Here is a 14,330-nt window from a genome sequence, read left to right on the forward strand (position 1 = left end):
CCTGACAGAATGCTCTCGATGGTGCATCTGTAGAACTTTGTGAGGGTGTTCAGCCTCCTGATTTCAAATTTCTTCAGCCTCCTGAGGTTGAAGAGGAGCTGTTGCACCTTCTTCACCCCACTGTTGGTGTGGAGGGACCATTTCAGGTCATCAGTGATGTGCACGGCAAGGAACTTGAAGCTTTTGACCCTTTCCACTGCAGCCCTTTCAATGTAGATGGGGGCGTGCTCTCTCTGCTGTCTCCTATAGTCCACAATCAGCTCCTTCGTTTTGTAGATGTTGGCACCACTCCTCCAGGGCCCTCACCTCCTCCCTCTAGGCTGTCTCGTCATTGTTGGTAATCAGGCCTACCACTGCTGTCGTCAGCAAACTTGGTGACTGAGTTGGAGACTTCCTTAGCCACGCAGTCATGGGTGAACAGGGAGTACAGGAGGGGGCTCAGCACGCACCCCTGTAGGGCCCCCATGATGGTGGATCAGAGTGGCGTTGTTACCTACCTTCACCTGGGGTCAGCCCGTCAGGAAGTCCGGGTCCCAGTTTCACAGGGAGGAGAAAGAGCTGTAACATAGCTAGCTATAGCAGCAGCATTGTTTTGGTAGGTTGTAGTAGGTACTTCTTTTTTTTCAACTGAAAGTTATTTACCAATGGACTGACAATTGTTTTAGTGTTGTGACGTAACACCATGTGTAAATACATATCTAACACTAGATGGAGAACTAGGACCAGACACTAAATGTCAGGTGTAGTTACACTTTTCGTCGCTAGATACCGCAAAAACTCCACTAGTTTCACTGCCAATATCAATCCCATAATCCTTGCAAACGGTGTATTCATTTGAATGGCTCTGAACGTGAATTCAATTTGAAAAGCTAGCCAGACATTTGTTGCAGGTTTATACTTTACAGGTAATTCCTTACTACTTCCACGTGGACATACATTGCTGAGGAGAGTCCTGACATTTCGCAAAATGTGACGGTTAGTAAAATAATGATTGCAATAACTGAATTAGTAGCTAAATCAACTTTTTTTTTCTTGCCATATGTTTCCTAGAAATAAAACTAGCCGACGTTAGCTAGCTAGCCACCCACCCACCCTTTGCTATCTAGTCTTAGCTAGCTAACTTATCAAAAGCAAAGCTAATCGACATCTCCAATAGTAGCTAGTCAAGCTAGCTACTGCTAAACTTTGACACTTTATGCTTAGTTTTGAGCTCGACAACTCCGTTAGCCTGAACAAATTAAATGTTTTCCTGGACTAGCCAGCTAGTTAGGCCCCATCACGGATCTCATTAATTTACTAGCTATTTAAAAAATATCATATTAGCATCATATTAGCCCGTTAGCAAATTGCTAACTATAGAGGGTCTCGTTAACCGACTAAACTCCACTGTTTAGTGATAAAGGTTTAGTCGGAGAGGGTCTAATTAACATGTCATTAGCGTGCCTGCTTTCTTGCCACTCCGATAAAGATGAGTATTTCGACATGTTTACTATCAAAACATTTAGACTCGTAGTTAACACTTAGTTAGAGAGCTGCTTTACTTACGTATATATATATATATATGTATGTATGTGTGTTCATAGCTCATTGTTCTAGAAAGGTGGCTAACTAGGGAGCTTGCTGCTAACTGACATTAGATCACACATTGCTGCGTAACTTACTCTGTGGGCTGGCAAAGCTTAGTAACTTAGCTATGCTAGCTAAATGTGTACTTATTAACTAGCAAGGTAAGATATCATGTAACAATGTTTGCTGCTTTGTAACATTTTCTAGTTTGTTGCTAGTAGTAGGTACGTTATGGTTGACCATAGCCAACGCCTTGTCTTCGTTGTTAGTCTGCTAGAGGGAGTCAACTCCTGGCCCGTCTCCCCTTTATGGGTGTCAAGCTTTGATTCCCCTGGTCTTCGACAGAGTATTTTATCAGAGGAAACTAACGTTAGTTGCCGTAGGCTACTTCCCGAGAACAAACTCTGATCTTTCACAGCAAAGAAAGAGCGACATTAGCTAGGGATATATAGAGAAGAGGGACACAGCCAGGGAGGCATAGGTAGGCATCTCGTTCATCAAGCAGTCAGAACCATGCATCAGTTGGGCTATTTGCAATGCAGTATTTCGCAATTTATTGGCCTGCAACGACTCCTGTAAATTCACTTAAGTAGGGGCTATCAATGAGTAAGTAGGCTGAGCTATTCTACAAGACACACTACAGTTTTTCATAGTGAGGAGACAGAGCATGCGAGGGAGAGAGGATCGGGGCAGGCAGGCAGAATAGGCTATATATATCTTGTAATCTGTTTATCGCAATGTCTTGTCTACAATGCCTCGTAAATTCACCAAACATATATATTAGGCTATCAATGCATATGGCTAAACTATTCTTCATCAGTTTAATTTTAATCCTAAAGTGCTAACCTGGTTCAGTTTATCAACTAGCTAATTATTGAATTGGCTGTGCTAGGTTATGAGTGAACTCTCAGGATGGCAGCTCTCCACAAACAGGGTTGGAGAGTCCTGTCCTAGGCAGTAGATTGCGAAGCAGGGCATCCCTGCTAAACTTTGGGGAAATTACAAGCGCAGCATCATCCCATGGGATCCATCAAGGTTGCACACAGCAGAAGTATCAATTAAATATTATAGTTCCTACACTTTACCTTCTATATTCAAACGAAATAGGCCTTTTTTATATAGGCTTAAGTTGATAACACCATGCTGATGTCAGTCCTCTAGAATGCAAACGTAGTCTTCGTGGTAGGACTCTGCAATAATGAGGTAGTGTGTACATGTGTGCACGTCCGTTGGAGCGCGTCGTTGGGAGTCGTGCAAGTGTGACTCCCAAACACAGGAGACTGAGTCAACTCCCCCAAAACATCCTAGTCGCGCACCACTAGCTACACTAGTGCATTGTTGGCAGGCTGTTGTTGACAATGCTAGCTTAGCTTAATGTTACAGGCACAGTGTATTGTAATCCGGCATTTTTAATTTAGACCAACTTGTTCCCCCTGTAGCTAGTCGACTCATAGTTGTCCTATGAACTAGTAGTGGTACTGTCATCAGTTAAACGCAGCTTGTAATATAAGGAGATTTTGTGACCAGGTCATGAACCCCTACAAAACGAGTACAGCATACACCAGACTTCCATTGTCACTGCTATGACAGACTCATACAGTTCATTCAGAAAGTATTCAGACCCCTTTCCTTTTTTTCACATCTTGTTACGTTACAGCCTTATTCTAAAATATATATATTTTTTTTTCTTTCTCATCAATCTACACACAATACCCCTTAATTAATGACAAGGCAAAAACAGGATTTTAGAAATGTACCCCAGTGATGTACTGGGCTGTACGCACTACCCTCTAGTGCCTTGCTGTCGGGGGCCAAACAGTTGCCATCTGGGGAAAGTTACCAAAACATTTCTGCAACGTTGAGGGTCCCCGAGTACACAGTGGTTTTTATCATTCTTAAATGGAAACAAGACTCTTCCTAAAGCTGGCTGCCTGACCAATCTGAGCAATCTGGGGATAAAGGCCTTGATCAGGGAGGTGACCAAGAACCCGATGGTCACTCTGACAGAGCTCCAGAGTTCCTCTGTGGAGATGGTTGTCCTTCTGGAAGGTTCTCCCATCTCTTCAGCACTCCATCAATCAGACTTTAATCGTAGTGGCCAGACGGAAGCCACTCCTCAGTAAAAGGCATATGATAGCCCGCTGATGAAACCAAAATTGAACTCTTTGGCCTGAATGCTAAGCGTCACGTCTGGAGGAAACCTGGCACCATGCCTATGGTGAAGCATGGTGGTGGCAGCATCATGCTGTGGGGATGTTTTTCAGTGGCAGGGACTGGGAGACTAGTCAGGATAGAGGGAAAGATGAACGGAGCAAAGTACAAAGATCCTTGATGAAAACCTCCTCTAGAGCACTCAGGACCTCAGACTGGGGGCGAAGGTTCACCTTCCGACAGGACAACGACCCTAAGCACACAGCCAAGACAACGCAGGAGTGGCTTCAACACAGGTCTCAATGTCCTTGAGTGGTCCAGCCAGAGCCCGGACTTGAACCCGATTGAACATCTCTAGAGAGACCTGAAAATAGCTGTGCAGCAATGCTCTCTATCCAACCTGACAGAGCTTGAGAGGATCTGCAGAGAAGAATGGGAGAAACTCTCCAAATACAGGTGTGCCAAGGTTGTAGTGTCATACCCACGAAGACTCAAGGCTGTAATCACTGCCAAAGGTGCTTCTACAAAGTACTGAGTATAGGGTCTGAATACTTATGTGCATGTCGTTTCATTTTTTTATATTTTTTGCACACATACACATTTGCTTTGTTATTATGGGGTATTGTGTGTAGATTGGGAGGGGTAATTAACTTTAGAATAAGCCTGTAACGTAATGATGTGGATCAAAATGAAGGGGTCTGAATACTTTTTTTTTTTCAATTTATTTTTTTACTTTCTGGATGCGCTGTATGTCTTGTGTACCTCGTGTTTTGAGTGGGTTGTTTCTGATAGTGAAGTGACAGTTCAGACAACCTTGGGTTATTGACTTGATAATTTGGCATGATGTTTTGTGCACTATGAATGAATTACCTTTTTTTTTTTAACACGGTTTTTATTTTTTTATTTTTTTCTCTCTCCAATAGTGTCTCTTACTATGGCCTCTGGAAGTCATGATAGGCAAAGCAGGGAATTCCAACAGCTCAACCAGGACAAACCTCATGAATTTCTCCATCACATCAGCAACCAATCTGCAGCTGACCAGAATATGAAGGAGGTGAGTGGATTTCAAGGTGGGAAGTGTGCATCCCGGTTCTCCACTTGTCGTCGTCCCCCACACTGTGCATCCCGGTTCTCCACTTGTCCCCCCCACACAGTGTGCATCCCGGTTCTCCACTTGTCCCCCCCACACAGTGTGCATCCCGGTTCCCCACTTGTCCCCCCCACACAGTGTGCATCCCGGTTCTCCACTTGTCCCCCCCACACACAGTGTGCATCCCGGTTCTCCACTTGTTCCCCCCCCACACACAGTGTGCATCCCGGTTCTCCACTTGTCCCCCCCCCACACACAGTGTGCATCCCGGTTCTCCACTTGTCCCCCCCCCCCACACAGTGTGCATCCCGGTTCTCCACTTGTCCCCCCCCCCACACAGTGTGCATCCCGGTTCTCCACTTGTCGTCGTCCCCCCCACACAGTGTGCATCCCGGTTCTCCACTTGTCCCCCCCCCCCCCCCACACAGTGTGCATCCCGGTTCTCCACTTGTCCCCCCCCCCCCCCCCCCACACACAGTGTGCATCCCGGTTCTCCACTTGTCCCCCCCCCCCCCCCCCCCCCACACACAGTGTGCATCCCGGTTCTCCACTTGTTCCCCCCCCCCCCCCCCCCCCCCCCACACACACAGTGTGCACTTGCACAATCCCTGTCATTGAAATAAAAACATTCAATTGTTGTAAGCATTGACTAGAAAGAGTTTTCACCGTTTGTTAAATCTGACGCTTGATCGTGTAAATGCGCACAGTTGTGGCGAATCGGGATCACACAGTGATTCTGTTATGAATATGAACCAAGAGGTGTTTACTAACCTTTAGTCAAACATTTCTCTTTTTTTAAAGAAAACTGTTTTTATCACTTATCCTTTTTGTTTTAGGTGTTTTTTTTAATTAAGGAAGAAATAGATAAAGACCGGTGAGTTTTTCAGTTCTATGTAGATCTAATGCACAAGCTGCCTTTCCTAGCACTGCAGTTAACGGCTGCTCAGTCACTGGGGAAGATCTAACCATCGAAACACATTTCCATCTTTTTCCCCAAGCACTTCTCCAAACACTACCATAGTCTCTAGTCTCCTAACTAACCAGTGCATGTATCAAGACAAAATCCTTTTATTTATTTATATATCTCCTTTTAACTGCACTCTTTTCCTCCACAACAGATTCCCCGTGAGTCGCGGTGCACTCATCTCCGGCAGAGCAAAACAAGTGTCTGTGTGCAACAAGAGAAAGTGTTCGTTGTCGCGTCACAGTGTAGTGGTGAGCTCCGGCGTGAGGCACAGAGAGCCCCCCGCAGGTCGGGCTGTCTGTGACATGGCCAACAAGGAGAATGAACTGACCTGCCCAGAGGAAGTGCAGGCCATACATTACAATGACAACTGCGTTTTCCCTGTGAACTCTGTAGCAGATGCTGGCTCCAAGATGGCAGGGCCGGGAAACAAGTACGGTGATTACTTCACTGAGGTGAGATACTACCGGCCAGTCCCCAATTCACTCCCTACCCTGGCCCTTTGATGTTTGTAGACCATTGATCAATGATCATTATCACTTCTGTACCTCATAATGTCCATTCCCACCATCAAACCGTTGCCCCCTGCGCTCTAGCCACCCTCAGAGGTTTGGAATTGTCACCATATTCCCAATACCTCTCCAATCCTTGCACACTGGAATAGATCGGTAGACCCTGTTTATTGGATAGAAAAGTGTCATTCTCTTTTCTGAGACAATTCCAGTGTTTTCTGTTTGATCCTTTGTAGCTTTTTGAAGTGGATTGTATTGACTTGTTTTGTCATGCCCCACTGCCTTGTGGGGTATCTTTCCTGACCAGCTATCGAAGGATCATGACGCAATGACACACGTGCTTTTTGGGAGGAATCTCCGATTAAATGTAGCTCTGACACTATGGCGAAGAAACGCCAGCGAACTAGTGGCATACTTGATCAGGTAGGAACACAGACTCCTCGTCTATCATCTTCTATCTATCTATCACACCGTTAATGATTTTAACCAACATGCTCACGTCCAATAAACACTGTTCCATAGAATTGAAGACACAGGCGTGCTTCTTGACTGTCTGCCAGTTATAACTAAAAAGTGAGTATCCCAGTTGAATTTAAACGTGATAATGTATGGCTGTGATGAGTGAACTTGAGACACACAAATGAATTACGCGTCTCACTTGTTTTTGCTTCTGTAGCCTTCAAGACGACGTGCCGTGCATGTCACTGGGCTGCTGTGTAGACCTCCTGCCACAAGTCAAAACCATCCTCGCCAGTAAATATGAAGAGTAAGTTCAACTGTGGAATTGATTTTGTTTTTATATTTGACCGAGTAAGTTGACAGAGAACACTTTCTCTTTTACAGCAATGACCTGTAGTTGCAGCTGCTGTAGAAGTACATGTGAGGTCCATAATGGATTATAAATTGTTCTGTTTCTTTACCAGACACTTGATTGTGGGTTTACACTGGATTCAGTCTGTCATTAAGAAATGGTGGCCAGAACTCTCCACAAACAGCAATAGACTGCAGGACAGCTGCTCAGAGGACAGGTATATTAACAGCTTTTCATATTTTGGTGTTTTGGTTTCTTTTAACATTTTTTACATTTACCAAACTTCCTCTTTCTCCGGACAGCACGGTTACGGTCTTGGTGGCAGCGCACACAGGAGGCTCTGTGCATGATTTTGCTACAAGCCTAATTTGACTTACGTCTGTTTACAGGAACATCCAAGCCTTGAAGCAGCAGCTGTTGGAATTGTGGGAAGAAGGACCCCGGTTATGTTTAGTTCCAGGAACTACAGGAGAGATGGCAAAGGTAAGGTGTCATGGCGACCCTTCATGTTATTTATCCTTTGTCTTCGTTCATTCCAAGGCCATTGGCTCTAGATATGGAGGTAGTGACCACAACAAAAATCTGAACTCATCGTGAAGGGTCTCGGTAAGCTTGCAGATCTGCATACCCAAATCCATACCCACACATACAGTCAGAGCCGGCCCTAGCTTTTCAGGGGCCCTAAGTTAACATTTTGTCGAGGGCCCCCCCCCCCCACCTAACGAGCAAAACATTTTGATCCGGGGCCTACAAAACAGGCCGTCAGTTGCCCATCCCTGGTCTAGATTGACATTTCACAAGTCGTCTCTTCTCTCTCTCTCTCTCTCTCTCAACAGGCCATTGAGTCTTACTTGTTACAACTTCGCTGACCAATCAGTCAATGTAGCACTGAGGAAGCGACCACTACTGCCGGAGAGAGCTGTGTTTTTTAATCGTTACCTGGAGCCAGTGGCAATAAAGACAAGACAATGCTCCACACACTGACAGGAACACTGTTCTATTATATGGGGATTGATGACCTGAGCAATTCGGACAACCTTCCGCACTCAATCACAGCTGCAGAGACACTAGCAAAAGGAGAGAGGAGAGACTCAAGGGGAGGAAGGAGCCTTTTTCTCTTTGCAAAACCAGGAATGACTACTTCACATTGAAGTGGATCGCCGTCTTGCGACGGGGCAAGTCTTCAGTCGACCTCCGTGAGACTTGGCAACAGAGTATTTCTTATATAGGGCACGTTTTACCGGAATAGGGTGCCGTTTCTGATGCGCGCTGAGACTGGGTCTTGGGCCGCTCTGTGACGTGCCAAGTTCTCTCTCTCCACCACAGCCGCTCTTCCTCATCATGGTGTGTAAAATAATGCATGCCCCTTCCTAGTTTTAATACTTCTCGATTCTTCCAATCATGTCCTGAATGAAGAACTTGAAAACTGCTGTGGTCTTAAGTTATGAGAGCTCTTCTTCTTGTTGTTTTTCCTGTTCATGAATGATGTTTGACTGTAAAAGTGTAAATACAGTGATTCTTTTAATCATCTTTAAAATAAATTTGCTAAAAATCTGTCTTGAAGGATTTGATTTATATTTTAGTTTTTTAAATGGTGGGCACTTGATATTCGTGTTATGCCCATGGTTATACAGCGCCTTCAGAAAGTAGTCATACCTTTTTGACTTACTACACATTTTGTGTTACAGGCTGAAATGTATCATTTTTCTTACCCATCTACATCTACAATACCCCATAATGACAGTGAAACTTGTTAAGATTTTTTGTTGTCGCTACTATGTTAAATGAGATACAGAAATCTCTTTTACATAAGTATTCACACACCTTTGCTGTGACACTTCATAATGAGCTCCACTTTCCTTTCATCATCCTTGACGTTTGCTGAAACTTGATTGGAGTCCACATGTTGCCAATTCAATTGTTTGGATGTGATTTAGAGAGAAACACTGGACTATATAAGGTCCCACAGGTGGCAGTGAAACTACCAGGAAGTCTAAGGAAACCGTCTGTAGATCTCCGAGAGAGAATACTGAGGCATATACACTACATGACCAAAAGTATGTGGACACCTGCTTGTCGAACATCTCATTTCAAAATCACAGGCATTAATATGGAGTTGGCGCCCCCCCCCCCCACATCGGTCAGGCACCGATGTTGGCCAATTAGGCCAGACTTGCAGTCGCCGTTCTAATTTATCCCAAAGGTGTTCAATGAGGTTGAGGTCAGGGCTCTGTGCAAGCTAGTCAAGTTCTACACCGATCTGTACAAACCATTTCTGTATGGACCTCTCTTTGTGCACGGGTGCATTGTCATGCTGAAACTGAAAAGGGCCTCACCCAAACTGTTGCCACAAAGTTAGAAGCACAGAATATTCTAGAATGTCATTGTGTGCTGTAGCGTTACGATTTCCCTTCACTGGAACTAAGGGGCCTAACCCAAACCATGAAAAACAGCCCCAAAATATTATTCCTCCTCAACCAAACTTCACAGTTGGCACTATGCATTCGGGCTGGTAGCGTTCTCCTGGCATCTGCCAAACCCAGATTTGGCCGTTGGACTGCCAGATGGTGAAGCGTGATTCATCACTCCAGAGAACGCCTGTCCAGTAGAGGTGAGTTTTACACCATTCCAGCCAATGCTTGGCATTGAGCATGGTGTTCTTGTGTGTGGCTGCTCGGTCAAAGAAAACCAATCGATTTTTATACATCTGTCAGCAACAGGTGTGGCTGAAAAATAGATCCACACATTTTTTAGGGGTTTACCAATACCTTTGTGTATATGTAGTGTATCTGGGGAAGGGTATAAAACATGTTTTACAGTGTTGAAAATTTCAGAGGACAGTGGGCTCCATCATTGAGAAAATATGGAACTACCCAGACCCTGCCTAGAGCTGGCCGTCTGACCAAAATGAGCAACTGGGCAAGGACATTGATCAGGGAGATGACCGATGACCACTCTGACAGAACTACAGAGTTCCTTGGCTGAGATGGGAGAACCTTCCAGAAGTACAACAGTCTCTTCATCAATCTGGGCTTTATGGTAGAGTGGCCAGATGGAAGCCACTCCCGAGAAAGAGGCACGTGAAAGAATCTGAGATAGTAAGGAAAAAGATTCCTCTGGTCTGATAAGACACAACTTGAACTCCTTAATGTATAGTGCTATGTCTAGAGAAAGACAGGCACAGCTCATCACCCATCTACCCAGACTATTTGCATTGACTCCATTTTTACGCTGCTGCTACTCTGTTTACTATCCATGCATGGTCACTTCACCTTTACCTACATGTACATGTAGACCTCAGTTCATCTTTCAATCACCCACAGGTATATGCTCCTAAAAACCAATGAGGAGATGGGAGAGGCGGGACTTGCAGCGCATCAAAGCGTCACAAATGGAACCCAGATCTATTTCAGCGCCTGGCTACGCAGATGCTCGTTGACGCGTGTGAGCAGTGTGGGTGCAATGATTGAATAACATGTACGTGTACATTTATTTTGCAGCGCGTACGACACGAGCGGTGTGGTCAGCAGCATACAGCCAAAGCAATACTGGAATGGCTTCAGAACAAGAATGTGAAAGTCCTTGAGTGGCCCAGCCAAAGCCCAAAATTGAATCCCATTGAAAATCTGTGGGAAGACTTCAAGATTGCTGTTCACCGTTGCTCTCCATCTACCTTAACAGGGCTTGAAAAAATCTGCAAAACCAGATGTGCAAAGCTGATGCAGACATACCCAAAGCTGTAATCTCCGCCAAAGGTGCCTCTACAAAGTACAGACTCAGGGGTGTGAATACTTACGTAAGTTAGGTTTTTGTATTTCATTTTAAATACATTTGCAAATATTTCTAAAAACATGTTTTCACTTAGTCATTATGGGGTATTGTGTGTAGATAGGTTAGAAAATATTTATGTAATCCATTTTGAAGTCAGGCTGTACCACAACAAAATGTGGACTAAGTCAAGGGGTATGAATACTTTTTGAATTGACTGTATATGGTGATATGAGAGGACACTGTATATGGTGATATGAGAGGACACTGTATATGGTGATATGAGAGGACACTGTGTATGGTGATATGAGAGGACACTGTGTATGGTGATATGAGAGGACACTGTGTATGGTGATATGAGAGGACACTGTGTATGGTGATATGAGAGGACACTGTGTATGGTGATATGAGAGGACACTGTATGGTGATATGAGAGGACACTATATGGTGATATGAGAGGACACTGTGTATGGTGATATATGAGTCACTGTATATGGTGATATGAGAGGACACTGTATATGGTGATATGAGAAGACACTGTATATGGTGATATGAGAGGACACTATATGGTGATATGAGAGGACACTATATGGTGATATGAGAGGACACTATATGGTGATATGAGAGGACACTATATGGTGATATGAGAGGACACTATATGGTGATATGAGAGGACACTATATGGTGATATGAGAGGACACTATATGGTGATATGAGAGGACACTGTATATGGTGATATGAGAGGACACTGTATATGGTGATATGAGAGGACACTGTATATTGTGATATGAGAGGACACTGTGTATGGTGATATGAGAGGGCACTGTATATTGTGATATGAGTCACTGTATATTGTGATATGAGAGGACACTGTATATGGTGATATGAGAGGACACTGTGTATGGTGATATGAGAGGGCACTGTATATTGTGATATGAGTCACTGTATATTGTGATATGAGAGGACACTGTATATGGTGATATGAGAGGACACTGTGTATGGTGATATGAGAGGACACTGTATGGTGATATGAGAGGACACTGTGTATGGTGATATGAGAGGACACTGTGTATGGTGATATGAGAGGACACTATATGGTGATATGAGAGGACACTATATGGTGATATGAGAGGACACTATATGGTGATATGAGAGGACACTATATGGTGATATGAGAGGACACTGTATATGGTGATATGAGTCACTGTATATTGTGATATGAGAGGACACTGTATATGGTGATATGAGAGGACACTGTGTATGGTGATATGAGAGGGCACTGTATATTGTGATATGAGTCACTGTATATTGTGATATGAGAGGACACTGTATGGTGATATGAGAGGGCACTGTATATTGTGATATGAGAGGACACTGTATATGGTGATATGAGTCACTGTATATGGTGATATGAGAGGACACTATATGGTGATATGAGTCACTGTATATGGTGATATGAGAGGACACTGTATATGGTGATATGAGAGGACACTATATGGTGATATGAGAGGACACTGTATATGGTGATATGAGAGGACACTGTATATGGTGATATGAGAGGACACTGTATGGTGATATGAGAGGGCACTGTATATTGTGATATGAGTCACTGTATATTGTGATATGAGAGGACACTGTGTATGGTGATATGAGAGGGCACTGTATATTGTGATATGAGAGGACACTGTATATGGTGATATGAGTCACTGTATATTGTGATATGAGAGGACACTGTATATTGTGATATGAGAGGGCACTGTATATTGTGATATGAGAGGACACTGTATATGGAGATATGAGTCACTGTATATGGTGATATGAGAGGACACTGTATATGGTGATATGAGTCACTGTATATGGTGATATGAGAGGACACTGTGTATGGTGATATGAGAGGGCACTGTATATTGTGATATGAGAGGACACTGTATATGGTGATATGAGTCACTGTATATTGTGATATGAGAGGACACTGTATATTGTGATATGAGAGGGCACTGTATATTGTGATATGAGTCACTGTATATTGTGATATGAGAGGACACTGTATATGGAGATATGAGTCACTGTATATGGTGATATGAGAGGACACTGTATATGGTGATATGAGTCACTGTATATTGTGATATGAGTCACTGTATATGGTGATATGAGAGGACACTGTGTATGGTGATATGAGAGGGCACTGTATATTGTGATATGAGTCACTGTATATTGTGATATGAGAGGACACTGTGTATGGTGATATGAGAGGGCACTGTATATTGTGATATGAGAGGGCACTGTATATTGTGATATGAGAGGACACTGTATATGGTGATGAGAGGACACTGTGTATGGTGATATGAGTCACTGTATATTGTGATATGAGAGGACACTGTATATGGTGATATGAGAGGGCACTGTATATGGTGATATGAGAGGACACTGTATATGGTGATATGAGAGGACACTGTGTATGGTGATATGAGTCACTGTATATTGTGATATGAGAGGACACTGTATATGGTGATATGAGAGGGCACTGTATATGGTGATATGAGAGGACACTGTATATGGTGATATGAGAGGACACTGTGTATGGTGATATGAGGACACTGTATATGACATGAATAGGTACATGTATACAAATAAAAATGTAAGTCTGGCCCGAGGCATTTTTGTTTTGTTTCTGAGAACAGATATTGCTGGGAAAAGAGACTCACTGCACTGGTTTTATGAAAACATTTAGCTTATGTTTGTGAAAATACCTAAATGGGAAAATATGTCCATCTGAATCATGCTATACCAGTCTGTGTCACTGCCATGACAAAAAAGTTTGCACTCTAATAGGAAGAAAATGCACTCTTATGGCTCAGGCAGTAACGTTTGTCATTAAACAACCTCGGATAACGGGACTGTAGCTAGGTTTCCATCCAATTGACGACATTTTCATGCGAATATTCTGAAATCCGCATAAAGAAAATATGCCCGTTTCCACCACCGGATTTGTTGCAGATTTTTTCTTTTAAAGTGCATGATGACCTAGGGCACACAAAGTGTACCTTTTCGCTTACATTTGCATACACCCTGTAAAAAAAATCCCAGATTCCGTGTGTTAAATGGGTTTCCTCTGTTTTCAACTCTACCGATAGTTTTGTCACAAAAACACCTTGCGTTAAATAGCAAATGTGGCTACTCTGGTCTTGACACGTGCGATCTAGCCTGGCAGATACAGTGCAGGTAGACTGGTCTACACTATGAGATTATTATAGATAAAAGCCATTTGTATTTGTCAAACTGTTGCATCGATAATCATATCACCAGAATCAGACCCTCGATATTAACTGGAAAGGCGCATCAAGAACACCATGTACTTTCATCATAATTTATCTGTCGCCTAATAAACTGCATGGTTTCCTGAGTCGTAGTGGGAGGACCACACACCACATCATCACGTGACTCCAAACTTACTTCGATATGATGGTT

At 43.6% G+C, this 14,330-nt stretch overlaps 1 protein-coding gene across 3 annotated transcripts; it reads left to right on the plus strand.

Annotated features, from left to right (window-relative positions):
- Positions 1–795: 795 nt before the first annotated feature.
- On the plus strand, positions 796–8,650 carry LOC109882288 (KATNB1-like protein 1). Of its 3 annotated transcripts, XR_004211849.1 has the most exons (11): positions 809–975; positions 4,641–4,771; positions 5,644–5,681; positions 5,926–6,022; positions 6,168–6,226; positions 6,591–6,706; positions 6,806–6,856; positions 6,960–7,049; positions 7,207–7,311; positions 7,484–7,577; positions 7,931–8,650. XR_004211849.1 is itself a non-coding variant. In XM_020474386.2 (10 exons), exons 2-10 carry the CDS (start codon positions 4,652–4,654, stop codon positions 7,961–7,963), a joined length of 948 nt encoding a protein of 315 aa, XP_020329975.1. In that variant the 5' UTR covers positions 796–975; positions 4,641–4,651; the 3' UTR covers positions 7,964–8,650. The 3 variants fall into 3 exon arrangements, 2 of the variants coding, with proteins under 2 accessions (XP_020329975.1, XP_020329976.1); XM_020474386.2 differs by having other exon boundaries at positions 796–975; positions 5,926–6,226; XM_020474387.2 differs by lacking the exon at positions 5,644–5,681.
- The last annotated feature ends 5,680 nt before the right edge of the window (positions 8,651–14,330 follow it).

This window comes from Oncorhynchus kisutch, linkage group LG12 (assembly GCF_002021735.2).
Source record: "Oncorhynchus kisutch isolate 150728-3 linkage group LG12, Okis_V2, whole genome shotgun sequence".
Taxonomy (NCBI): Eukaryota; Metazoa; Chordata; class Actinopteri; order Salmoniformes; family Salmonidae; genus Oncorhynchus; species Oncorhynchus kisutch.